The sequence below is a fragment of the Pieris brassicae genome, chromosome 1, assembly GCF_905147105.1.
Source record: "Pieris brassicae chromosome 1, ilPieBrab1.1, whole genome shotgun sequence".
Classification (NCBI taxonomy): domain Eukaryota; kingdom Metazoa; phylum Arthropoda; class Insecta; order Lepidoptera; family Pieridae; genus Pieris; species Pieris brassicae.
The window spans coordinates 11,396,275-11,424,129 of record NC_059665.1 but is presented as its reverse complement, the minus strand read 5'-3'; the positions used below and the strand labels follow the sequence as shown (position 1 = coordinate 11,424,129).

At 35.1% G+C, this 27,855-nt stretch overlaps 2 protein-coding genes and 1 pseudogene across 4 annotated transcripts; all 3 read left to right on the top strand.

Moving 5' to 3' along the window:
* Positions 1 to 651: 651 nt before the first annotated feature.
* On the top strand, positions 652 to 4,129 carry LOC123711951 (chymotrypsin-2-like). Its single transcript, XM_045664831.1, has 5 exons — positions 652 to 763; positions 1,094 to 1,268; positions 2,313 to 2,559; positions 3,046 to 3,192; positions 3,896 to 4,129. The coding sequence occupies exons 1-5, from the start codon at positions 715 to 717 to the stop codon at positions 4,064 to 4,066; spliced, it is 789 nt and encodes a 262-aa protein (XP_045520787.1). The 5' UTR covers positions 652 to 714; the 3' UTR covers positions 4,067 to 4,129.
* Positions 4,130 to 4,261: 132 nt separating this feature from the next.
* Positions 4,262 to 9,179, top strand: LOC123711984 (annotated as a pseudogene).
* A 3,739-nt stretch (positions 9,180 to 12,918) lies between these two features.
* On the top strand, positions 12,919 to 15,534 carry LOC123711968 (chymotrypsin-2-like). Of its 3 annotated transcripts, none has more exons than XM_045664855.1 (5): positions 12,919 to 12,976; positions 13,308 to 13,494; positions 13,640 to 13,889; positions 14,837 to 14,998; positions 15,329 to 15,534. In XM_045664855.1, the coding sequence occupies exons 1-5, from the start codon at positions 12,928 to 12,930 to the stop codon at positions 15,461 to 15,463; spliced, it is 783 nt and encodes a 260-aa protein (XP_045520811.1). In that variant the 5' UTR covers positions 12,919 to 12,927; the 3' UTR covers positions 15,464 to 15,534. The 3 variants fall into 3 exon arrangements, with proteins under 3 accessions (XP_045520811.1, XP_045520829.1, XP_045520821.1); XM_045664873.1 differs by having other exon boundaries at positions 12,922 to 13,062; XM_045664865.1 differs by having other exon boundaries at positions 12,922 to 13,097.
* Positions 15,535 to 27,855: the final 12,321 nt, after the last annotated feature.

Below are 27,855 nucleotides of genomic sequence, written 5' to 3'. Positions count from 1 at the left end.
ATTGATGAATCCAAATCGAATTGAACAACAACATAACGGTTTTATGTTGATTATCTAGTCTCCATACGAGCACTGTTGGTCTAGTGGCTTCAGCTTGCGCCTCTCATCCCTGAGGTCGTAGGTTCGATCCCCGGCTGTGCACCAATGGATTTTTTTTGTTTTTTATTGAACAACGGCAGACGGGCAGGAGGCTCACCTAATGTTAAGTGATACCACCGCCCATGGACACTCTTAATGCTAGAGGACTTGCATTGCCGGCCTTTTACGAATTCGTACGACTTGCGACTCGATACAAAAATACAAAATAAAACGCCACATTACCATTTCTATTTTTTTTCTCACGCCATTGATCTTCCAATTTAAATTACCAACTTATATCAGCCCCTAGCAAACAAAAGAAATATATTTCTTCACGTAAACGCAGCATCTTATCTATACGATAAACATATGTATCGTATTTTTAAAAATTATTCCCTTCCGTCAACAATTTGCTAAGATTATAAATAAATATATATGTTCTAAAGATATTTTGTGAATATATTCAACATACAGATTAACACTAAGAGGGGTTTTATATGTCGTTTAACCACTCCAACTTGAGTGGAGTATTTTGGTTTATAAGTGTCGACCCGATTGATAACAAGAAAAACACTATATAAGGCCATTAATTAATTAAATATTTATGATCATTATACATTTTGTAATATTATTACGATGTTCCTGAAACTGTTAATTATATCTATGGCGTGTTGTGCAGTGCAATGTAAGTTTTGATTTAAGTGTATTGAAAAAGGCCTGGCTTGTGACTTTTAATTAATACGATTTGTTATAAAAGGGGTTCAAGTATAAAAAAACAACTTATTATTCCGTTTAGGCGTAGCAATTGATGATGAATCACCCTTTTTAATATGTATTAGCTATGGACATTTGTTTAACAAAACTCGAATATTTAGAGTAACAATTGAAGACTTGCTTGAATTGCCTTGGCAATGTCTGCGTCAATCTCATTCTATTTTGCTGTACCATTCCCTAACAAAAGCCCCAGGTGAAGTTTACGTTCTACTGCAAGCACTAATAACGTTTTAACTTACAGGTGCACATCTTCGGTTTTACCCTGAACATATAACTAGAATTGTTGGAGGTAAAGATGCACCTGATGGTGGAATACCCTATCAAGTTTCGTTGAGGAGTATATATGGGTCTCATTTTTGTGGAGGTTCCATTTTAGATGAAAGGTGGATTTTGACAGCTGCTCACTGTACTGTTGGGTATGGGACTCTTTTTTTCTTATTATTTTCATCTACAATAATTTTGCTCCTCCACGTCTTACAGTTGTAAGAGAACATTGAAAATATATCACTTCAATTGACAGTCTGGGAGCACGGCCGTACCATTCTTTTCTCGGAACAGTTTAGGCCAATATCGATCTCTTACAACTCCGTTGTGCATAAAATGAAGCCTGAATTTTAAAAGCCAGTCACTAAGCAAGGATTATACAATCACGATATACTTTAAATTTAATTCAATTTGAAAGAGTAGATTAAGAATGATAACTAGTCAAATTTCTTAATATTGACTCTCTGACTGACTGATCATCAACTCAACATCAACACTTTGGCGACAAAAAACATATACCTACCTAAGATTTGTAATATTCATATGGCCAGTATAAGATGTTGTTAAGTTAGCTAAATAAATTAACCGATTTGGTGTTACATGGATCTCACAATTTTTTATGGTAGGAGAATTGAGTTGCGAGGCTTTTTTTACAAGTTATGTTTTTGATGGCATACATTTTTATTGCTACATCATAGATTTAATAAATGTAAATAAAAAATATAATACGAAAAGCTTTATGTAGTGAAAATACTTACGTAGAATAAATACAAATGTAAGTATTCACAATAAAAAACAAGATACTCTGGTAATATTGTGATATTATGTAGCACACATGTAAATACATTTTTAAAAGTATATAAACCTGATCGTATATTCACAAGTGAGATGAAGTCATCTAAATAGTAAACATAAGTATAGATACCGGCAAATATCTTGAACAAATGACCTTGCCTGCCCAAAAGCGATTTTTCGAAGGGGGGCGGGGGCGGGCGATGCTGCGAGGCGGCGGAAGCGTGACGTGTCGATAGCGTGATTGGTAAATCAGTTGACGTTTGTGTGTGTGTGTACGATGCGCAATCTTTCCCCTACTCCCTTGTTTAATGCTCAAGAAGTTTGCCGGTATCTGTAAGTACTTATAAACAACTATATCTGTATTGAATTGAATAATTCTGAAGTAAACTGTTAATTTTCAGTTCATCAACACGCAGCGTGAAAGTTGTGGTCGGTACAAACAGTCTTGTCGATGGTGGAGAGAAATACGCGGTAGACAAAATTATTGTCCACGAAGGTTATGACGCTGGTTTGATCTTCAACGACATTAGCCTCGTAAAGGTCACGATAGATATAGTGTTCGGAAATAGGGTAAAGCCTATATCACTTCCGGAGTTAAATACAGACGCTGACGCAGAACTTCTTTTAACAGGATGGGGGAGATTATCAGTAAGTGTCCCGTAAAGTGTGTGTGAGCAGTGTTGGCCTAGTGGCGCAGTCAGCGTGTGATTGTCATCCCGTCTTAGGTCCGATCCGCGGCTGTGCACTAATGGACTTTTATTCCTATGTACGCATTTAACATTCGCTCGAACTATGAAGGAAAACATCGCGAGGAAACCGGCTTGCTACCATGAAATATAAAGAAATCTGAGGTACAGGAAAAAGTTGTAGCGCCACTGATTCATTTTCCGTAACATAAAGTATTGGAGAGTAATTGTAGTTTTAAGATTGCCGATTACTCAAATCGTCGGAATTAAAACACAAAAGAAGACTCATTTACCTTGAAATTTCAACATAAATATTGATTATTTTAATGGTAACGAAGCGGTTAATTACTGCATATACTATACTGATAATATTTGTGAGCAGAATTTTGTCAGGATTTTGCTAAGTAACAGATGCTAGTCCTAACCTAACCTAATCAATGATTTTCAGTACCCCGGTAATTTGCCCGATACTCTACAAATGATTAATGTAACAGCCTTGAGTGTGGATGAATGCCAGAGCTTATTTAGTGGGATTAATCCTGTATTTGATTCGCAAATCTGCTCTCTTACAAGAGCGGGTGAAGGAGCGTGTCACGTAAGTATTATAAAAGACAATATAAATCTGAGACTCCAGAAAAACAAAGCCAATTTCATAAAATCGTTATTATTTAATTAATCCCGGCTGATACTAAAGTTCTGATTTTATAATCAAAACTTTAGTATTAAGCAATTTGGCTTAATGTATGATTCGGTAAAGTATATATATATATATATAAATAATATATATATATATGTATATATATAAATTCGCATCTACTATAAAGCATAAGAAATCAGAGTAGATGCACCGTTTTAACAAAAGTATTCATCCGTCTTTTTTCATCTCAGCGTAAACACAATTTGACAGAAAGAGGTGAAAGAGTACTTCAGTTAAGGTATTGCCTATAGACTGATTTAGTTTTTATGAATAAGAAAGTATTTAAGAGACTCTTGCCAGGCTTAACTCAGACATTCCAAGCGTTTTGACACACATGTTTTTCTCTGATGAAGAATTAAGGAAGTTGTATTTATGTGAGAGCATTCGAGCCAGTTTTTCTCTTTAGGCGTCTAACAGCGAAACCAAACTTGCGTCTTAAGCGTTATGGATATTAAGAGAACTAAATTGATTTTACATACAATAACGTTTGAATCGGTATTGAAAGTAACAGAGTGCGGGCACAGTATGTGCTTCACCCAGATCGTGTGTTTGTGTTCTGTGTCTTGCAATAAGCAAGTTTTATTCAGTCGACATCTTTCAGGGTGATTCTGGAGGTCCTCTGGTTGAGGATAATCGGATCGTGGGTATCGTCTCTTGGGGCATGCCATGTGCCAAGGGATACCCTGATGTCTACACTAGAGTTTACTCTTTTCTAGAATGGATACAGTCCAATATAAATGATGACGAAAATGAGAAGTCAAAGACAAAGTAATGTATCATATCAAATTATTGTACTCTCCGTGTTATATACAATATAAATTATGTATAAATGGTGTATTTATTTTTATGAATTTAATACTGATCAACCTAAGGCTACAGATTACGTGGTGAAATAACCTCTGTCACATGTTATCTCAACCTGCAATGCGTAGACTGCGATGCGTAGACTGCGATGCGTAGACTGCGATGCGTAGACTGCGATGACCAGCCGCGATTCTAGAAGAGCGGCTGGCGGTTACGCGTAAAGGTCCCATGGGAAATGCCGAAAATTTATGTTCGTTTCGGCCATCAAATGGCTACAGATTCCCTGCTCGAAAGGGTCCCGTCCGCCGCACAGTGATATTATGCCCAATGGTACAACTCTGATACCACCGATTACGCGGGTAGGTTTCTTTATGACTTTGCTAGAATATTGTCGGAACTAAGCGCTAAAAAGTGGATAAATGTAAGGAGCTATGTTGGCCAAGTAGTTTTGCTGTCTAAATTTGTATTTAACGATGAAGGTGATGATCAGCTCAGCTGATGAACATCCCAAAAAACCAGAGCAGAGCATAAGGTGAGTGGAGAATATCTTTTCTCACCAGGGCCTTCAGTGATCAATATTTTCTCTTTATCGAAATCTTTCAATAAAATAATACCGTCTGTTTATAATAATAATAAAAAAACACGTACATTCATTATTATTGAGAGAATTACATCTAAATTGCATACAAAAATCCGTGTCAAGGCTATTTAAAGTTACAGAGAACGTAACAAAAGCTACTTACCTCGTGAAATGGACAAATTTTAAAGATCAATTTACAAATTATGGCTTTTCAGGAAACCGCTCCAAGGCCATAGAATTAATACGCAGTATAACAATTATACGTAGTATCTTTCTTTTCAATACATAATTTTTAATATAGATTATGAGTTTTTGGCTTAGAATTACTGATGTTTTTAAAACGTATGGTTTTTCTCTTTATTTATTTTAATAATATAATCACTATTTATTATACAATTATAAACTTGTAGCTTTTAAATTACCTCTACATAAATCGCTCCTGTAACGTACCTTCCTTCGCTTCCCTACGCTTCCTTAGGATAGTTATCCGTAGCATCCCGTAAGGGATAGATGCCGTGATTGACCAGACTGACCTGGCTGAGCAGAGATACTATGTAAGGGACAAGGGACGTATTCCGCATTTTCAACACAGCGACCAAAGAGAAAATGATAGGGTTTTAGACCCTACCCCGTGACAAAAGGACTTTTACCCTCCAACATTGCTGTAAGCTCTCTCAGCTAAAGGTCAAAACTTCTTTGGCAATTCCACCACTACCAGCTGTTAATTAAAATACCTGGGCGTACGGTGCTAGCCCCATTTCCTTAAAACAATCCCTAGACTCAACTCCTCGATAAGGAGGGCCCTCCCAGTATCACGTCAGAGGTCTTCTCTACACATATCTGCCAACCAAAGCGCCATCTACGGAGTCTCTCCAGGCGCCCACGACGAAGCCCGTCCGTAGCCCAATGGATAAAGTTGGTGTCTACACTCCACATCGACAAGGTTAAACACCATCGCAACCCGTTGGTACGTAAAAGCATCAACTACTACAATGAATGAAAAATCATTGAGTAACACACATACAATTCAATAGTATTTAGCGATATCATTAAACACCAATACTAATTATGTTTTCTTTTTTAAAAATGTCCATTTTTTCATTAAATTATGTATATTTTTTAGTATAAATATGGAGAAGAAAGTTATAAAATTCAAAGCAAGGACAGGACTACAAGGAAAATGTTTCTCCTTTTTGGAATATTACTTCTTCTGTCCCAAGGACTCCTTGGTAAGATAAATTTCATTTAATTAGAATACATATTTATACCCAATACTGTGTAGTCTAACTACGAAGGATTCAAACACGACTAGAACAGCATTTTTGACGAATAATAGTCAAATAACGTATTGTTTAATTTTTTCGTTATGTACTATTTGAAATTTATTTTTAAATGCATGATCATTTACCATTACTGTTTTTAAATAATTTCAATCCTTAAATTAATTATTTAAATTCGCACCACCTGGACCCCTATTTGAATTCAGTGAATTATTTCGTACTTTGGCTTCCGCTACAAAATAATTATTATATCGTGCCCCGTGCACGGTATATTATACTAACGCGCACAAACCATATCCGAATAAAATAAAGTTCGTTCACAGGCAAAGGGGACGTTTCGGAAGCTATAGATGGAGACAGCCGAATAATAGGTGGCAAAGATGCCACTCCAGGCATGGCTATTACCAAATTTCAATTCGTGCTCATCAACGAAAACAAGAATGGCACAGTTGCGGAAGAGTACGTTTTAACAGCAGCTCATTGCGTTTATCAGTGAGTATATTCTTCGTTTCTATTAATATATAATTTGATTGTATGCGTTACCATATGTAAGGTCCTTCGACTGCGAAGACTTGCTCACAAGTCTGGTTTGCAGGAAATGACAAAACTGACTTTAATGATAGTTTATTGGTTTACAAAAACTTTCAGGAAAAACAAGAACGATATGTCAATAGTTGTTGGCACTCACACGATCAATAAAGGTGGTGACCGATACAAGATTAAGAAATTGATCCCTCATGAGAAGTATAATAAGAAGATTTTAAAGAATGACATAGCCATCCTACAGATCGAAGGCAAATTGAAATTCAGCGATAAGATTCAACCCATTGAGTTGCTAAAAGAAATGGCACCCATTGGAAAGAAATGTCTCTTGACTGGCTGGGGATACGTAGACTATGTGAGTAAATTAATTTATTTGATTAAGTAAATGTATTTATAAATTTATCAGTGTACGGTTTTTATTCCTTATACAACAATAGCATATAAGCAATATAATGGAAAGTTAATTGCTATGAAACGAATTAATGCAATGTAACAGTTGAAGAGAGTGCTTACGTCTGGCTATACTTTCGGGGCGAAACTCCGACGATTTACGAAATCGCCACGCTTATAAAGCTAAGAAACCTGAGTGAGCCTTGGCTCTCACAATCAGTTTTGTGATATTCTGCAGTGAGACCCTTATTTCACTGGAATCTCGATGCGTCTTTACAAATAAATAAAAGCAAATTTTATTTTATTTAGCCAAAATATTATGAATGGAACAAAGATAATTTAAAAAAATGCGTGTGTCCTGGGGTCGTAACGCGTTATGTAACGAAACGGTTTTAATAAATGAGTAACAAAATGACATTCAGGAGAGGTGGCATTATTTTAAGTTCGTTACGTCACTTTCCATTATTTATAATAAATATAGAAACACTTAATTCTCTCCTTGATATACAAATATTGTGTATTATTACAGAAAAAGAGAACTGTACCAAACAATCTTCAAATGTTGGAATTCGAAACTATAAGCAATGACGACTGTACTAAACAATTAAATCGCCTTACCCGAAATTGATGCCCATAGACGCTGGACAACCGTGCGTTAAGCGCCCGAAAGACAAGGGTGCATGCCATGTAAGTAAACAAATGTGCTACAGCATAAGTAGATGATAGTTTCACGTTACAATAGGCCTTTATCAAAATGGTTTTAAATATAAGGTCACAGCAATCATAGTACCTGAATAGTGAATGTCTTCGAAAGTTCCCAGTTTCTATGTTTGTATTAACTCTTGCTGTTTGATTTCTTATCCTGATGGCATATTAGACTGACACACTTATTAACCAAATGAGCAAATTCTTCGATCTGATGCCAAAACCTACAATCATACACTTCTGGATAATCGTTATTAATAAGAATATCAATAAGTGTTCATTAACAATATAAAACGTTGCTGTAAATCAATTTATATTTACCTTTAAATGTCATTATTTCTCATGCAGGGTGATTCTGGTGGTCCTCTCGTCATTCAGGGCGATAAGCATAAAACTATTCAAATAGGAGTCGTATCCTTGGGAGTGCCCTGTGCCAAAGACTTTCCTGATGTAATTGCTTCAGTCCATGGTTTCTACGATTGGATACAAAACAAAATTAAATGATTTTTTTATAATTAAAAATGTAACAGATGTAACACCTGATCAAATTAAACATCACTTGAAATAGAAGTATATTTTACTATATGGAATATTCAAAGAAATACAACCATCCCCGTAATTTAAAAAGAAACATCAACAATTTTACATTAAGTTGAAGTAATGACCGGTTGGAACAAGTTGCCCACGAGCCCACTCACAAATAATACTCAATGCATGCATTTATGTTTGGGTAGTCAAAATCAAATTTTTCGTTAATCTAAAATTTCTTTAATTACTCGCTATATTTCAAATTTTGTATCGAAAATTATAAATGAGAAATTGGTAAGAACTTAATACATTACGGTGTACTTTAAAATGCGTGATATGTTTAGTATGATAAATACTTTCAAAACTGCGCGTTAAAAAAGCGGCTAATTATAAGGAGCAATTAACGGAGACTCTAGACTTTAGGCACCTGGAACCAGCGCTATGTGGGGGCTGGGGGCGAAACAGCCTTAGTCACAAAAATGTTTTTTAATGTTGCAGACGCAGCATACAAACAAATCAAGACAAGGCGTTTTGCACCTCACATGACACAGATCGTGACTGGCCACGGGGCTTTTGGACAACATTTACACAGACTCAAATTTGGCAAGGGCTATCCGACTTGTTGCTTGAGCACAGTTCGCAGTTGGGAAAATTCTGCAGCAAGATTGTCAAACATGTCTCTAACATAAATAGCAGGAGAGGTAGGCGCGGGTAGCGCCGGTATTTCCGGAGTAGTTGTCACCCGGGCCCGGCGGGAAATGCAAACTTTTTAAGTTAATGATGTCCCTTTTAAAGAAAGGATAGATCAAACACCGAAATCTTAGGTAAAAATGGATAAAAATGAAACATTTCAAGGCCGAAATCATCCACCGGAATTTTTTTCCGGTTCGAGCTTAAGGAGGCAAAAGTTACATTTTCACACATAGTATATCCAGAACGCACAGTAAGCGCTAATGCAACTGCTATTCAAAATGCTTAGTTTCTATTATTTTATCAGATAAGATTTCGAGATTTAGCATTAAGGATGTATTAAATATTAAAGAGTTAGTCTAACATTTGTACTTTTAATCAATTAACAGTTTTCGTTTTTTTTAAGAATCTATTTAATAGCGTCGCGATTTCAAGACTTCGAGATTGTTGGTTCAAATCCACCATTAAATCCACACCCGCCTTTGTGAAAAAAAAGCAAAGCATGCAATACGACGTTAGCATACTTTGCTTTTTCTTCTTTATAAATACAACATACACACCTGCCTATAAAATACAAAGATTCGCACCGGTTAAATCCTAAAAATCTTGTCCTTTAACATCAGGGGTATTCATTGGTAGTAACTACTACTATATATCAATATATGCCTACTCTTTTATACCTTCACATACAGTAACTTTTCAGACAGACGTTGCCCTGTCTTAACTATGAATATTAATTTCGAATTGCTATGGTAACTAAAAAATAATTTCACAAACAAAGTGTTTATTTTATTAAGCAAATGCTTTATGATAAACAACAATCTTTGTTTTTCTGGCGCGTATATATATATATACGCGCCAGAATATATATAGTTGTGTTGGTATTACGACATTGCATTAGAAAAACATGGATTTTCAAGATTAATGCCACAAACAATTAGCGAATGTAATTATTTTTTATGTATTTTATCAATATAATAACTCCGATCGATGCACGGATCCTTACGGATGTGACAGGACCAGTTGCTAGAGAGTTGTTGGAGTATCTAATCCCCAATACAGTTCTTCATAATATAAATGGATATTTTCAATTAAACGACTGTACTAGGATTTTTACCAGGTGTTGCAACTAAATTCTTTTAAAATAATAATTACTATTCAACCTTGATATAAATGAGAAATTTATAATAACATTGTTTCATGGCTTACTTATCTTTGAAAATTTACAAGTATTGACAAAATTTTGGAATAATACGTTTTATAAATCATCTTGTTTAACTTCTCTAGACTGATTCATTGGAATTGCAATGACTGGCCATTGCAATTTATGGAGCCCAACATCAACAACAACAAATTCGTAATTTGTTTTATTTTTCAAAACTGTATTTTTCTGATTATATTGCTAGTGTATGATTCGGTAAAATATCGCTTTGCGATATAATATAAAAAAAATAACCATGTTCACTTAATCTAGAGTTTCAATACTTATCCAACCTGTAATGTTGAAAAAGTTAGTCTACTCCTAACGTTATTATTTAAATCTAGTTAGTCTCAGTCTTGCTGTTTGTTTCCCTTGGTTGTCACCAAAAGCACCAAGTTACAAATACATAACAAATTATAAATGTCTTTTTCAATTTGTGCGTAAACACAATTTGACAAAAAGAGGCGAGAGAGTACGTCAGTTAAGGGCTAGCAGTTATACTGTTTAAATTTTTATGAATGAGGGAGCAGGCTTAACTTTCCAAGCGTTTTTCGATACTCATATCTTGGTCTGATGTGGAATTGAGAAAGTTGTAATTAAATGAGATCATTTTAGCCAGTTTCTGGTGGAGCCCTTACTCTGTACCTATCAATAGCGAACCTTGCGACTAAAGCCTTATGGATATTGAGATAAGAATTAAAAATAAGATAGGATGAGGGTGAGTCTGGAGGTCCTAAGGTTCCTTACCCTTACCCTTGAGGGTAAGTCGGCATGTCCTCCTGGGGCATGCCATCTCCCAGGGGATACCCTTAAGTCTACACTAGACTTCACTACTAGACTGCTCTGTTCTTGAATAGATACAGATACCAATATAAATCAAAGTCAAAGACATATATACCTTATCACATCAAATTAAAACACAAAGTTACATCATTTTAAAAGTTTATTTTTTCCTATAAAATAAATACTGATAAAGTGAAGCTTACATGAAACCAAGTCATATGGTGAAATGACCTCTGTCACAGGTTTCTGTCGCATAAACTGCGAGGACCAGCAGCGATTCTACGCGAACCTGTATAGACCCCATAGCGGAAATCCCGAAGTTGACTGACTCATTGAGCACATCGAAAGGGCTTCAGACTCCCTGCTTGAAAAGATCCGTTTACCGAAATCATGATACTAGGCGGCTTTAACGCCCTTTGCTCTGATACGACCTCTCAGAGTCTCTCCGAGTCTTTTCATGACTTTGCTGGATTTGTTTCGGAACTAAGTGCTAAAAAGTATATATTTATAAGGAGCAGTGGTGTCTCCATATGCATTTAATATTCGCTCATACTGTGAAGGAATCTTTATTGTTCTAAGGAATGTCAGAAGGCTGATCGCCCTACATATGAATAGGTTGACATCCCTACTCATCGGCAAAGAAGACAGAGGATGTAGGCCGACAAATGTAGTAGAAAAGAAGGGTTATAAAGCTCTCGGGACTCTTTTAAAATATCAAATCATCAAACAACACTAATTTTAAAACAAATATCGCAAATAATTTAGAAGTAGCCTGTCTAGCACTAGTCCCAGGCCGTTTTATCAACTAGATAATCATTAACTTCATAGAAAGCCTTTTTACATAAGGGGATGTTATTAAAGGAGAGTATCCCTTTTCCCAAAAATGAATTAGTAACTTTAGATAGTCTAGTACGCGAAAATTGCAGCCTGCGTTTGTTCCAAGTATTAACATTGTGCGTATGTTCTATTCTAGTAAACTTATCACTATTTTTGTAAACATACATAATATTTTCATAAATATATTGCGAGGGAAAGGTAAGTATATAAATTTTCTTGAATTTATCTCTCAGAGATTCCCTACATTTTGAATTATCGATTGCACGAATAGCCCTCTTCTACAGTATGACAATAGTTTCGACATCAGCAGCATTACCCCATAATAAAATTACTTGTTTATTGACGTTCATAAGTGTACACTGTTACCTATTGATTTTTGACTATGACTTTAATAATAAGCCATAGGCCATTAAGCTGTGAAAGTAACTAAAATAAACATGTCTAGTCTAGTCTTACATTCAACACCTTTTGTCTTCGGTCACCGTGACCACGCACGCTGTAAAGCACGCGAAACGTCGGAAAAATTTAAAATTATGTAAAATAATTATACTTCAATCCGGTAAAAAAGTATTTTCATTCAATGTGTAAAAGCTATGTTAACAAAAGACAATACTAAGTCTAGCGGCATCGACATCAGTTAGCAATTTTTTTTAACCGCAGAACTAAGTCTCTTCGCCAATCCGTTAATATGAGGGGACCACGGGGGGGGCGGAGTTTTGAAGGTTTGAATGCCGTGATTGGACCAGACCGACCTGGCTGAGCAAGGATACCCCGTTAGGGAGGATAGGAGAAGTACGACATGGCACGCGCGGTTAAGACCCTACTCCGAGCAGCAAAAGCAATTTTGGCCCTGTGAGAGCTGTAAACTCTCTGGACTAGGGATGACACCGCTCTCAAACGTTCTTTTACGTAGCACTGCCACCATTGCCAGCTTTTAATAAAAAATCCCTCGGCGCACGGTGGGGCGTGACACGACCCGTCGTGCCCCAAGAATCAGTCCATCCCACGCGCCGGCCCATTCCCTAAATACAATCCCTGGGCTCAGCTCCCCGTTCAATGTCTGGATGAAGTTGGCGTAAAAGCAATGACTACTATAACTAATGAAATAACATTGAGTAACATACATACAATTCTATAATAACTAGCTATATCATGAAGCACAAATACTAATTATGTTTTTTTTATATAAATTACGTCGTTTACATATTTTTCCCATTAAATTATGTAGATTTTTATTATAAATATTCTGTGGAAAATGAGAAATTTCAAAGCTAGGATAGGACTCCAAGAAAATGTTTCTCCATTTTGGAATTTTACTTCTTTTGTCCCAAGGACTTCTTAGTAAGATAAACTTCATTTTATTGTTACATATTTATGTACAATAGTGTGTGGTCTTACGAAGGATTCAAACACGACTCAAACAGCAAGTAAGAGTCAAATAGCGTTATGTATAATTTTTTTGGTAAATTAATGTACTATTTGCAATTAATTTTATATGATGTTACTGTGTCCAAATCATTTTAATCTTTATGAGAATTATTTAATTTCCCACCATCTGGACCGTCATTTGAATTCAATCAAATCTTTCGTTCTTTGGATTCCGCAACAAAATAACACAGTATATTAATCTAAACATGAACATGTAGCCGAATAAAATAAATGACGTTCACAGGCGAAGTGCACGTTTCGGAACCTATAGATGGAGACAGCCGAATAATTGGTGGCAAAGATGCCACTCCAGACATGGCTCATTACCAAGTTTCAATTCGTGGTCATCAAGGAAACCAAGAATGGCACAGTTGCGGAGTGTTTATTTTAAACGAAGAGTACGTGTTAACAGCCGCTCATTGCGTTTTTAAGTGAGTATATTTTTTGACAAAAGTTTTCCCTAATTGATGACCTCAATTTTAAATCATTATTGGCATACAGGACTTTACACTACTAATTTAGTTTTACTTACTTATTTTAATGATAGTTTATTGATTCAACAAAATATATTTTTAGGAAAAATATGAAAGACATGTCAATAGTCGCTGGCAGTCACACGATCGATAAAGGCGGCGACCGATACAAGATTAAGAAATTGGTCCCTCATGAGAAGTATACTAAGCCAGTTGTAAAGAATGACATAGGCATCGTTCAGATCGAAGGCAAAATCAAATACAGCGATAAGGTTCAACCCATTAAGCTGTTAAAAGAAATGGCACCGATTGGAAAGAAATGTCTCTTCACGGGCTGGGGATACGTACACCTTGTGAGTAGATTTATGTATTTTTATCAAGTAAATGTTTTTAGAAATTTATCAGTGTACGGGTTCCTGGGTACTCGGGGCGCTTTAAATAATAGACGATTTTATTTTTGCTCTAAATTAACTACTCGCGTACAACAGTAGAATATAATCGAAATAATGAAATATTAGTTGCTATGTAATGAATGAATATAATGTAATAGTTGCAGAGAGTGCCTACGTCTGGTTACTAGTCGTTGGCAATCACTTAATCAAAAAAAGTGGCGACTGAAACAAGATTAAGAAATATTTAATTTATGACCATTTAAAATATTAATTAATAAAATTAAATTGAATATGTTGAGAAAATATGAAAAATAATGCATGGAAATAAACAAAATCAATACAAATTTAAATTACGAAAAACTTGAGATGGGGAAAATAGCCGAGAAATGGACAAATTAATACTGGCCAGGCGAGATTTGCTTCTTTCTAAATCTGAACTCTCTTGTTTTCTCTGTGCTCCCACTTTTGTTTCTGCTTTTACTCTCGGTTATGCTTGTGCTTGTGCACTTGCTTTTGCCTACGCGGTTGCTAAGGTTGCCTTCAGTTGTCCTTGCGTCGTCATGCGTAGTTGACTTCCACAGCAGCGTCAATTTACAAGACCTTCATGTGACGCACCTACGTAATGACGTATACGTCTGTGAATGCAGTCCGTGACCAAATCTTGTCTTCGCGACCCATACACGTACACAGTGCAACAAGTCATTCAAATTCAGTCAATCAAAGCAATTGTACTCAAGATTGGCAGAACCTATTTTTCTACAGGGGCTAGCTCTTCAAAGGGGGAATGTTGCCAGTATCTTCGGAATCTTGCTTAAAGGAAATATATTTTAGTTATTATATTTTAAGGTTAGTTATTGTTTATTACCATCGTTACGTTAATTTCCATTATTTTAACATCATTATTACAGAGAAGAAAAACTTTACCAAACAATCTTCAAATGTTGGAGTACGAAACAATAAGCAATGACGACTGCACTAAACAATTAAAGAAGTCGCCTTACCCGAAATTGATGCCCATAGACGCCGGACAAATCTGCGCCAACCGCCCGAACGAGAAAGGTGCATGCTATGTAAGTAATAAAATGTTCTACATTTGTAATAGATGATAGTTTCACATTACAATCAGGATTGATCAAATGGTTTTAAATATAAGTTCACATTTGTGTGTTTGTTTTTGCATTTAACGCTCGCTCGTTTGGTGAATTTAAAGATGGAAAAAAGGACTGATCATCTACACACCTATAAAAACAAATGAGAAAATTTCGATCTGAGATCAAAAGGCACAATCACACACTTCTGTGTTATTGTTGTTGTAAGGGAAGCAGATCAATAAATGTTCATTAACAATGTAACACATTCCTGTAAATCAAAACCTTTAAATGTTATTTTTTCTCATGCAGGGTGATTCTGGTGGTCCTCTCGTCATTCAAGACGATGAGAACAATACTGTTCAAATAGGAGTCGTGTCCTGGGTAGTTCCCTGCGCTAGAAAGTATCCTGATGTTTTTGCTTCAGTCCACGGTTACTACGATTGAATACAGAGCAAAATGAAATAAATGACTTATTAAAAGTAATTTATTAATTTAAGTTTGGTACACAATGTACACTTATGAACGTCAATAAAGAAATACATATTAAATACTTTTCATTTTGCATTTAGTGCAAGTTATAAAATCAAGGGCGTAGAACCGACGATTAGAACTGGCAATAAACTGGTCGCCGCCCTTTTTAATCGCCAACTTTTTTGTTTTACAAAATATTTGTAAGGAGCTGCAACCATTACACTATATTCCACTTACATATGACTAATTAACAGTTAAAAGGTATATCAGGTAGGTATGGTAGAAATAGGAGCACGCACTTAGATTCACACGAACAACACGTAAATTCACAGTCGAAATAATGGAGCTAAAGTCAATTCTGACCACGTCAATAAGTAGACACTCGGTGTCAATCGTATCTAATCGACAAAAAAGGTGGTCGCGATGAGAAAAAGCCACTCAAGGAAGTTGGCCATGGTTAGTAACTAGGTCAGGGGATGAGGAAATATAAGGTCCAGTAGGGATGAAGTGGAGCCTGGGAATATTAAAAGAGTCGGTGATGGGGGAAAACTTTTTTGATCGGTGGTCGTTTTTTATTCAGGTGTGGAAATCACCTATTTAACTGTTATGTTTTATAGAAATTAAAAGAGAAGGAGAGTAGAACACTTCACGAATTTAAATTTTACTCAGCATGACTTCGATCAGAAGTTGCTCGCATATATTAGGTGCACCACCACCTGATGAGGAGACATATTGATACTAGTGAAAGGGATATGGTTTAAAACCGGAAAAATACAACCAAGTATATGATATAAGAATAGCGTGAATGTCAGTGGATACAAATGTTGTCAACATGTCCCAGTGGTGCGCAGGAAGCTTTGCACATTAATATGGATGATATTTAAGTGTTTCGATTGATCTTTCAATAAAGCTGTGAGGGTACAGGGCAAACGAGGGGGAGTTTTCCAGAGTATACGTTATACTATAATTACAGTAAGTCCATGTCATATATGTTTTCACCAGTCCTCGACCTCCGACGGAGTAAGGTTTCCTTCAGATTCTTCAACTTTTCCCTATTCCTTGCGACAATTTTCCAATTTTCCCCGCTATCCCTTTTATTTCATCTTGCCAAGTTTTTGGTGGGCATCCACTTTTTTTCTTCCCACTGGTCCATACAAATTGAGGGTCTTTTTGACCCATCTACCATCATAAACGCCGTCAATGTTTCCATTTCACTTTCAACTTATTTATATGTTACATCTTCTATTTTTGTACGGCTTCGTATGGCATAATTTTTCCTTTGTCTTTTAGTTTCAATTGAGAATCGAGCGCTCCATAGCTCTTTGGCAAACTCCAATCTTCTTTATTAACGCCTTATTAATATCCATGTTTAGCATCCATATGACAGAAGATGGAAGTATACATGTGTCCATGACTCTTCTTTTTATAGTTTAGTAATGGTCGGATTGCAAAAGTTCTTTTAATCCCCAAAATTTGTTCCATGCAAGGTTTTCTCGTCTGTGGGTTTCATCAATATGTCGATTTTTGCTAAACGATATTTGCTTACCTTGGTATATGTAGTTCTGCGCATATTCAAGAGACGTGGCATTGACAAAAGCTGGTCGTTCTTTGCGGTTAGTCATCATTCATTTCTAGGCTAATGCTTTTACTTGCGCAAACCAATTCTTTAAAGATCAGGAAAAAGGATCGCCTTGTCTTACGCGTCTGCATATTTTTTCTTTCTGGGCCAATTCTGTCTAACTTCACGCGGCTTTGGCTTTAATTCTTTAAATTTTGTATGAGTTCTATTATTTGATAAGGAACATTACATTCACCAAGAGATTGCCACATACTTTTGTGAGATACTATGGTGCCGACAGCTTTGGCGTAATCAACGAAACCTAGGTATATAGGTTTCGATCGTTATAATTTTCTATAGTAATTTCTTAGGTATGAATACGGTCTAAAGTTCAGAAGCCTCTTCTAAAACTATCTTGTTATACTGGTCGATATTCTTCGGTATACTTTGTCAAGCGTCGTACTAAACAGGAAGCGAACAATTTGTACATATTTGGTTGCAAGCTTATCGGGCGGTAGTTGCTCACATCAGCCGCATCACATTTTTATATAGTAAAATTATGTCAGACTATGCCAAATCTCTGGGTATATCTCGTGAATTCATTGTCATATTAAAAAGCCCTGTTATCTAACTGCTGCTAACACAAATCTTCCAACTTTTATAGCTTGATTTGTTATGCCATCTGGTTCACAGCTTTTGTTGTTAAGTTGAAAATATTTCAGTCTATAAACTGTTGCAATGGATTTCGAAATTTTCTATATTATTAATTGTACGTTTAGGTATTAGGACCATATTATATAATTCTTTGTAGAATTTAGTAGCTACCTCAGTTATTTTAGAGAGTATTTTGTCGATGTTGAACTGGGTTTTATTCAAGTTATACATTGTTCGGTTCTGTTAAGTGCTCTAAAACCTTTTTTAGACTCCTTGTTAAAAATTTATATGGCACTTACAGGGTACACAAACAAATCCAGTATAAAAAAATAATAAAAACGTCATTTTTTTGTTTAAATCATCATTTATTCCGAAAAAAGATAAAATAATCATGGTAAAAATAGTATCAGCTATCAAAGCCTTAATGTGTACTGATAACTATATATTTTAATTATTAACTGTCCACACAAAAGAATACAAAATCCACAGAAAAGATAAATAAACCTAAACTAAAAAACGATGTATTTCTAAGAATCAAACAATCTGATTGTATTATGCTAAAAATTACAAAAAAAAATAAACCTTCTAGTTTAAAAAGTATTATTTTATGACCACAGAAGAGATTTCTTTTGAACGACTCTTAATTAAATATAAAGAGCGTTTCGAATCGTCAACACCCATTCTCTTCTTGAGCAACCTTCTCTTTTGGCGTTGCGTTGCAGAGATGCGAGGTCAGTCTACTTCTTCTACACATTTACTAAGTGAATATTATGAAACCCTGTGAACACCTTGAATGTTATCATATATATGAGTTGTTTAAGTTAAATAACTGTAATTACTTTTTTGTTAGGTTTAAATTAATTGTTAAAAAAATATATAATATTATACCTTGATATTAATGAGAAATTTAAAATAAAATTATTTCTTAGTTTCCGTGACTTTAAAAATCGACAAACACTTGTAAATTACACAAAATATCGAAATAGTAAGTTTTATAATAATATATTGTATAATTTCTCTGACTAATTCAGACTTTTATATTTAGATATTTTAAAGAAAAAACATTTAATTGTTTGTTTGTATTGAATACGCACCAGAACTACTGGTATTGGATTCTTTCACCATTAGAATCCTACATGGCCTCTGAGCAACATTGGCTGTATAATATATATTAAGAATCAAATGTCGAGATAATAGTCAATTTTCAGTGACAGCCACGTAAGTTTTTCCTATTTAAAATGACAATACGAAGAAGAGGTAATTGCAGAAAATCGTTATTATTTATTTCACCCCGACCAAAACAAAAGTATTTATCTGATTATATAATCAGCTACATTATATAGCTAGTATAGGTAAAATATCTTTACGTGATATATAAAAAAGAAACCACGGTCACTTCATCTGGAGCTTCGCTTTTCTAACCTGTAATGTATTTCTACTCCTAACGTTTTACCAAAGCTAAACTAAACTAATATTTATTATCATATGGTTTTGTGGATATACGTTTTGCTGTTTTTATTTGCCTGGATTAGATAATGCATAAACAAAAACACCATATAGATAAAATTGCTAATAATTACTTATAATTACTGTTGAAATTATAATAGTAGAAGTATATATAAAAATTAGTATAAAAAGTATCTCGTATCCATAAATAATTTGAATAATCGCCTGCCAGCTCTCATTGTATACAGAGGATTATACAATGCACAATAATATTTTTAAGCACTGAGAGATCGAAGAGGATTAAACCGTATAGGATATGAATAAGTGTCTTATGGTGCTGCTTTCTCGTGCCAGCTTGTTGAGCCTGGAGGAAGGGAGATACATGAGACGCGCACTGGGATTAGCTGGAGATGTCATGCTTACTCACACGTGACTGGGGCGGTGGCGTTGTGTGACAGATTGTTTAATTCCCTCATATACCGCTGAGTAAAACTATGGCTGGCTCACACGTCATGCCTGTGACCGGCACCTGCGCTTCCGGAAACTGGACAGCGAGGTTTCCGTTCAGTTTTGTAATTGAATACAAATAAAGAAACGAACCGTATCTCCCTCCTTTCTTCTATCTATATTTGCCATAGTCATTTTGTATCATGATTTTAAAAGAGTACCGAGAGGTTTTAACGCCTGCTTTTTCTCTTGGCTAACCCTCTGTCTTCGTTGCCAATGAGGAGGGATTAATTCCTAGACATTTTTTCTTAGGTGACTTAACTTCATGCAGTTTAAAGAGACCAAAACTAGACTAAAATTACGACGGCTGACGGTTACGTGTATTTCGTTCGTAAATTTTGGGTTTCTCATGTAAAAACATTCATTTCTTGTAATGAGAAATAAAGTTCTTTAAATATTAATAACGGTAAGTAGAAAATTAAAAACATTAGTAATACAACTGTGATTGACTAGACACAGTAGCATTCAAAGTAGCAGATAGGCGAGCCAAAGGCACAAATAATCTAGGAAAGCGTACACATTATTTCCGTTAATATTTCTTTAGCGATAATGACCAACCTAAAAAAAACTAGGATACCATATAGTATAAAGATGTAGTAAGCTCGTAACGGAATAACTTTTTCCTTATATACACGAGTTAGATTGTTTTGTTCTTAGATGAATAATAAAGTTTATTTGGTTAATAAAGTGAAACTTCTTTATCGACGTTGAAAAAAAATACCGTCACATTTTTCGGTTACGCGCGTCTTTTTCTTGGTTTTTCCGGTTTGGTCTTTTCCTAACACGGTTGATTCGAAGCCATTAAAAATACAAATATATAATATCGATAACAATGATAGTAATAATTTTATTACAATTAATGATAATCTATAATAATCTTAGTAAAAATAAGGTAAAATGAAATAGTTGTATTCAGAAAAACACTTTTTGAACGGATTAAAGCTATGTATTATTATTAAAAACTTATAATTATTTACATAATTCTAAATTTTAAATTTATTATTATTGCGGACATGAGACATAGACGACACACAAAATCAGTAGTCTGTGAACACACACTAGATAGGCCTAATCATTACATACGCTTTGACCAACCGAAAGTACTTGCGAAAGAAAAAATATTCCTCCCAAGATTGGTCCGCGAAGCCTTGTGGTATAATGATATGGACAAATTCTAGGCATCAATTTACAAATTATGTCTTTAAGAAACCACTCCAAAGCCATCGAAACTGTCAATACGCAGTATAACAATTATAGTATCTTATTTCTTAATTATTGATATTTAATTTAAATACTTATTTTGGTAGAAGACAATAAGTTCGATCCTTTTATGATAATGAAAATTACTTATGTTTTTTCTCGAAATAAATCGCTCAAGTAACGTACTCTTATACCCTTAGCATGTAAGAGACGTGGCTAACCTCTTGACTGTCTCATATGCTAAGTCATCAAAAGTAAGGCACATAATCAGGCCAAGCGGGAGCAGGGTCAGTCAACTGTCAATCAAAAGTCAATTGTCATGATTACACCTTTGATTCTTAATTACTAATTTATTTCGAAATTATTAGTATTATACAGTAAGCAAACCTTTTATTTGTACAAGATGTCTTTATATTAAATATAAGTAGATTTTTATTGTCATTTAATAATGTATGGAACCTCAACCTATAAGGCCTAAAACCTGTGACCTCTGTGGATCGCATAAAAACTCCCCCGTCCATGTATGTAAGGTACAAGAGCCATAAGGCCCGACAAACTTTTTGTATGAAAAAACATTGAGTACCACACATACAATTCAATAATATTTAACAACACTACCAATTATGTTTTACCGTCTTTTGCATATTTATTCCATTAATTTCTGTATATTTTTAGTATAAATATGGAGTAGAAAATTATAAATTTCAAAGCAAGGACAGGACTCCAAAGAAAATGTTTCTCCATTTTAGAATATTACTTCTTCTGTCCCAATGAAGGTAAGATAAACTTCATTTTATTATTACTTATTTATACCCAATGCTGTGTAGAACCCCGACTGTGTTCTAACGAAGCATACAAACACGACTCGAACAGCAGCTCGTATGGTTTAATTTTTTGGTAAAATAATGCACTTTCTGCTATTTATTTTTTAAATGATGGTGTTATTAAATAAGTTCAATCCTTAAATTATTTAATTTCGCATCATCTGGACCGTTATTTGAATTCAACGAATTCCTTATTTCTTTGGCATCCGCTACAAAATAAATATAGTACGTCGTGGCCAGCAACGAAAAATACAGTAAGACAAGAATAAGAGACAGTATAAACAACTGAATATCAAATTTTGATATTTAAATTACAATAGGTATTTATCATAATTTCTAGATCAATTGCCCTGTTATTTCAAATACATAGATATATCTACATAAATTATTGTCTCAATCGTAACAGACACGTTTGTTAAAATTATATTTAAGGGCAAATTTCTTTACTGCAATAGATTTTGAATTTCAATACTCATTTAAAAAGATTGTGTATTAAGTAAGCATTTCTATAACAGATGTGTCAATATGTCATTTAATTTTGTACTCTTGTTTCTCACAGTGGAAGGGTTCGCTTGAAAGCATTTAGGCCGCCCTATTTACTTAATTAAGTTAATAGTACTATATTTCTGTATGCAACGGAGTGTTCATTAATAAAATAAATAAATAACCGTAACCGTAAACATAATTTATTTTACAACCACGACTTCCACCTCTTCAGGTACACTTTGCCATCACTATCTATCCAGAGCTTCCCATTTCCAATTGCGATCCCCTATTGTTTCAAGGTCCTTTACAACTCCATCCCACCAACGTAGCCTCGGTCCATCGGGTTTTCTTGTGCCACCGGGTTGTGAGTTCAGTAAGGACCTTGGGGTACTGTCGTTCGCCATTCGGTGCACATGCCCCAGCCACTTGAGCCTGCTGCACTTTATGAATTGGACGATGTTAGCGTCGTCTAGGATGTTATAAATTTCCTCAATGTAGCGAATACGCCAAACACTTTCGTCGCAAACAGGACCAAAGATTCTTAGAAAAATCTTCCCCTCGAAAATTAGGAGAGAAATGTCGTCAGTCAGAATCATAAATGAGCACTGGTCGCAGAAGAGTTTTGTACAGAACAAGCTTGGTATTCATCCTAAGAAGTCATGATCGGAAATATCTAAGAAGGCCAAAGTAGCAGCGATTTGCCATCATGATGCGTCTACTGATCTCTCGGCTGGCATTATTATCACCATTGAGCCCAAGTAAACAAACTCCTCACATTGTTCAAAGCTTACGTCGTCCACGACAAAGGGATTTCTTGTTCCTAATGGTTTTGTCGTCATATACTTTGCTTTATCCACAATTACCGACAGGCCCATAGAACTGGCTGCTTTTCGGAGGCTTTTAACACATTCCGCTAATTGGTTTTTGTTTCGCGTGATTACATTCAAGTCGTCTGCGTATCCCAGTAATTGGGTGGAATTATAAAATATAGTACCTCTAACTTCTAGTTCGGCATCTCTAATGCATTTCTCCAATGCTAAGTTGAACAGTAGGCATGCAAGCGCGTGACCCTGTCTAAGACAACGTGGCAAATGCGGGAGAGATGTCACTTTTTACCTTTACATACAATTTACCAAAATATTGTATGTTTAAAAAAAAATAAACAATTAGCTTGGGGACAAAGTCTTTTCGTATTATAGTATGTATGAACTTGTAATAAAATCTCTTTGGCTATTTGTATCTGGCTGGTTTTGGTATCATTAAAAGTTTAAATTTTAAAGAAGATAATTCCAAATTCAAATAAGGAAAATGTGTTCTTTTTATTTATTTTTCGTACCTTCTAATGAAGAAGTTTAATACATTTTAAAACTTTACTACAAAAAAGGTAAAAATGCAATGCAAGCCGCGAATAAAAATTGCGATGTTTATGGTTACCTAGTGCAGTGTCTGTGAGAGAAGCACAAATTTATGATTACATCAGTCAGATCAACATCACGAGAGGACTGTGTTACATGTCCATTGCACTCCCTTTGCCCCGCATAACCAATACCGTTACCCCTCTGACGCAACACCGTTATAAAAAGAAATGGACAACATATACCAGCAGCTTTTGATCGGATACCTCACATCGGACCGGTCAATTCTCAATTAGGAAGAAGTCTATAATATAGATCATCTTAATTATTGTAGTAATTTCATTAAAGTTATTTAAATACCTTTTGTTTTTTTTTTAGGATTCACCGCTGGCCTTACTTAATTGGCGCAGTCGGTAGGATCGTCGAGTCAGTGCGCGTACCAAATAATGTACTCCGTAGATCCTTAGAGTACGCGGACTAATAGACTTTTAAGTTTAATCGACGATTCATAAGAACCGAGAACAGCGGACCACACAGATAAATTAGAGACCACCGTCCACCTTGTTTTTAAAACGTATTTAAAAGGTTTAGAGGAATCTCTGGGCTCACAAATACGGTATGTGACATCAGAAACATTAGAAGTGGTGTTGCAATGTGCAAAGGAAGAGATGAAAATAATTTATCTCCAAAACCACTTGAAGGCAAAATTAACTAAAACTATTCATAGACTACCGAACGGTTAAAATGCTAAGATACAAAGTTTTACACCTCAACGACCTAACATTTTTTTAAAACTTTACTCGTTACGCTTCAAGAGACAAACTGACTAGGTATATAAATCATAAGTTAAATAAACTTATGTTACAGTTCAAATCATTGTAACCGGACTCAAGGGTTTTACGGGCCAGCCATCCTTAATTCATTGGAAATTCTTAATAAATGTATTTCTAGAAATCTTGATCGTAATGACTCTCTAAAATATGAGATAACTATTCATATTTTAAAACCAAATAATAAGGATTAAGTTCTAGATTTAATCAACATATTTCACTTTTTAAAGAATATAGCATAGAACAAACTCAAGTATTGAACAGATAATCAAATAAAATTATACAAAGCCCGTGCAGGAGTTATATAATGAGATGATTAGAATTGAACATATACATATATGCCTTTAGTCGCAGTATGTCATAGCACCATTCTATACTAAATATTAACGATTTAAAAATAATATTAGGAAAATTAAAAAAAACTGTATGGCACAGATCAAATCTTAGATTTAGAGATAAGAAACTTTTATGATATAATTAGTTTAGATTAATATTATATAGACAGGAAAATTGTAGTTGTTCTTAGATTTCCTTACCTTACCTCAAAATTTTCAACTTTATCGATTATGTTCTGAATCTAATATACATTCTCAGGTAATTATCGCGTCCTATCCATACGTAGCAACTGATTCGAAAGGATTTGTGTACATAGAGACAGAATGTCCGAAGATCAAGAAGTGGCACATAAGTGAGCAAAAACTACGTCATCACATGAAGATTGATTATTTTAAATATTGTAAATTTAAAATTATGTAAAATAATTATAAGTTTATAATAATACAAAGAGCTTTAATCCGGTAAAAAAGTGTTTTATTTCAATGTGTAAAAGCTATGTTAACAGAAGACAACACTCTATTCATGTTTTCTATTTTTTCACTTACCACTGTTTAGCACTTCAGACTAACGCGCACTTACTCTAATTTACAAATTGAATATATTAAGCTATTAAAAAAATTCTTTTATATAAAACGCAGAAATGGAAACATTAGTATCTATTTAAAGATATTTTATTAGCGAACAATTAATGAAGAAGTCGAAATTTATTAAAAACGATTTATGATCATATATAACTAGTCTGGCTATAAGTTAGCTGTTTTATATTGTAAGTATTTTGAACATGTGTATTAATTATTCCAAAAAAATTATAATATATATTTTTTCCAGTTCATTACACGGAATGGAGTGTTAAATAATATAGGATTGGAGACCAGAAAAGTTCGGGACGGCCGCATGCTGTTCAAAGGCTGTACAAAGGCTTTTAATGCTGTTAGACTTCATCGACCCGATCGACTATTAGGAAGCAAACAATCTTATCGCGAGAAATGACGATTCCCGCTAAGACTCTGTCGCGTGGAATACCTAGGTAACACTGAAAATTTATTTAGAAACTAAAAAAAACCGCTAAATGTACAAAGTTGCCATTACTTTTATTGTTTTTCGAAGTAATCTCCGTTCCTCTCTACCATTCTTAATAAGGGGTCTCTTCAATGGCGTTTTCATATGCTTTCTCCGCATCTTCAGGGCTCGTAAAGCGTATACGTCGAATTTTATCTTTAGTTCTTGAGAATTTTGTCGATTTTTTTCCAAGACAACAGGCAAACAGCGGTTGACATACCGTTCGGCTGGTGACCTTCTTGTATATCTTACACATAGATGGGCAGAGGCAATTGAGGCCAAGAGGGAGGCCCTACCGGTTAGTTTGGACATAAAGCCTTTAGTCGGAAGTGGCACAAAGTACTGCTCTCAAAGCTTCTGGCCTACGGGCTTCCCAAAAACTTATGCGACTGGATCTCCAGCTTTCTGTCCAATCGGAGCCTCAAGGTCGTCATCGATGGAGCATATTCCGACTTCTTCCTTTCCTTTCCTCGAAAGGAAACACCCACTGAGCTGATTATCTTTTGGTTTCGGGTTCTTAGCAATATATCCAGCTTTCATCACCTGTGACAATACAGCATTTGAGTAACTATGCCGCCTTTGAACTTATCTTACATTTGGTGACACCAGCGAAAGTGTTTCTGGTCGTCGGTTAAAGTATAGGGAATCCATCTGGTACAAAGCTTCCTGACGCCTAAATATTCGTGTAATATTTTTGAACTTGACTCATACCAATTCCTAGGCCTGCCCGTATCTGCTGATAGGTCACTCTCTTACCTTCCTCTATCATGCATCGCACAGCACTGATGTTATCTTCAGTAGTCGCTGTTAAAGGACTTCCCTCACGCGGATCATCATTGAGATTGCTATATCCACGCTTAAACTTGTTAAACCAATTGTAAATAGTGGCACGAGATGAGGATTCATTAAGAAATGCTAATCGCAGCCTATCATAGCTTTGCTGTAGAGTAAGCCCACAGCAAAATAAGCATAATAAATCATTGCCGGAAAATTTTATCGAGGTAGCTTCATTTTCCCGTGTAACAAGAGTTTTAGATTTGCCGCCAATTCACAAAAACAAGTGACAAATGAATGCAATATACTAAATTAGGTTACAAAAGAGTTCTTAAATTGAAATTCAAGAAATGATTATATACTTATAAATGTCAAGTTACCATTTTCAACGGGTTTTTATCTTCATTTGAATCGCCATCACCTCCCGATAAAATGCATTATGAGGAATTGGAGTTGCGCATCAAGAGGTTTGATGCATTGTATAATAAGTTCGATGAGATGCAAACCCAATTAGAATGTTTTCAGGACGATGAGAGTCAGATTTGAGGAGCATGAGGAATTGAAAAATAGATATTATAAGGCATTAAGTAATGCTCGGCAGGAAGAGCAGTGTTGGCTTCAGCGTGCGAAACTCATCCCCGAGGTCGTAGGTTCGACCCCAGCTGTGCACCAATGGATTTACTTTTTATGTGCGCATTTAATATTAGCTCGAAGGGTGAAGGAAGAAATCGTGAGGAAACCGGCCTGCTTTTAGACCCAAAAAGTCGGCGGCGTGCGTCAGGCACTAAAGGCTGATCACCTACTTGCCTATTCGATTAACAAATGATCATGAAACAGATACAGAAATCTGAGGCCCTGACCTAAAAAAGTTGTAGCGCCGTTGATTTTTTATTTTTACGTAATGCTCAGAAAATTCTTTGAAATTATAATCACACATTCCTCTTCCATCTGATGGCGAATGTAGTGTCATAGTGTTAAACTGAATCCTGTAAAATTGCCCACGATCCAAATTTAATAATTATTATTATTATATATTTTAGCGTACGTACTACAAGCGACGATGTTTGAAACACGCTAGAGTATAGTATCGTCATCTTTTGTTTTTATGATCTCTTATTTTATTTATTAATTAGGAGCTGAGGTCACTTTGATTGATAGTAATATTTAATTAAGAGTCGACCGAAAAGAAATCTCTTCTGTGGACATAAAATAATATTTTTTTATAAAATAGAGGGTTTATTTTTTCTGTCGTTTTTAATATGAAGTAGTATAATATAACCAGATTGTTTGATTCTAAGAAATACATAATTTTTTTTATTTAGCCAAAATACACATT

Coding starts and splice junctions, on each gene's coding strand:
- LOC123711951 (XM_045664831.1), top strand. CDS start 715: ATGTTCCTGAAACTGTTAATTATATCTATGGCGTGTTGTGCAGTGCAA. Junction 764..1,093: donor GGCGTGTTGTGCAGTGCAAT/GTAAGTTTTGAT, acceptor TTTAACTTACAG/GTGCACATCTTCGGTTTTAC. Junction 2,560..3,045: donor CAGGATGGGGGAGATTATCA/GTAAGTGTCCCG, acceptor AATGATTTTCAG/TACCCCGGTAATTTGCCCGA.
- LOC123711968 (XM_045664855.1), top strand. CDS start 12,928: ATGTTTCTCCATTTTGGAATTTTACTTCTTTTGTCCCAAGGACTTCTT. Junction 13,495..13,639: donor GCCGCTCATTGCGTTTTTAA/GTGAGTATATTT, acceptor ATATATTTTTAG/GAAAAATATGAAAGACATGT. Junction 14,999..15,328: donor ACGAGAAAGGTGCATGCTAT/GTAAGTAATAAA, acceptor TTTCTCATGCAG/GGTGATTCTGGTGGTCCTCT.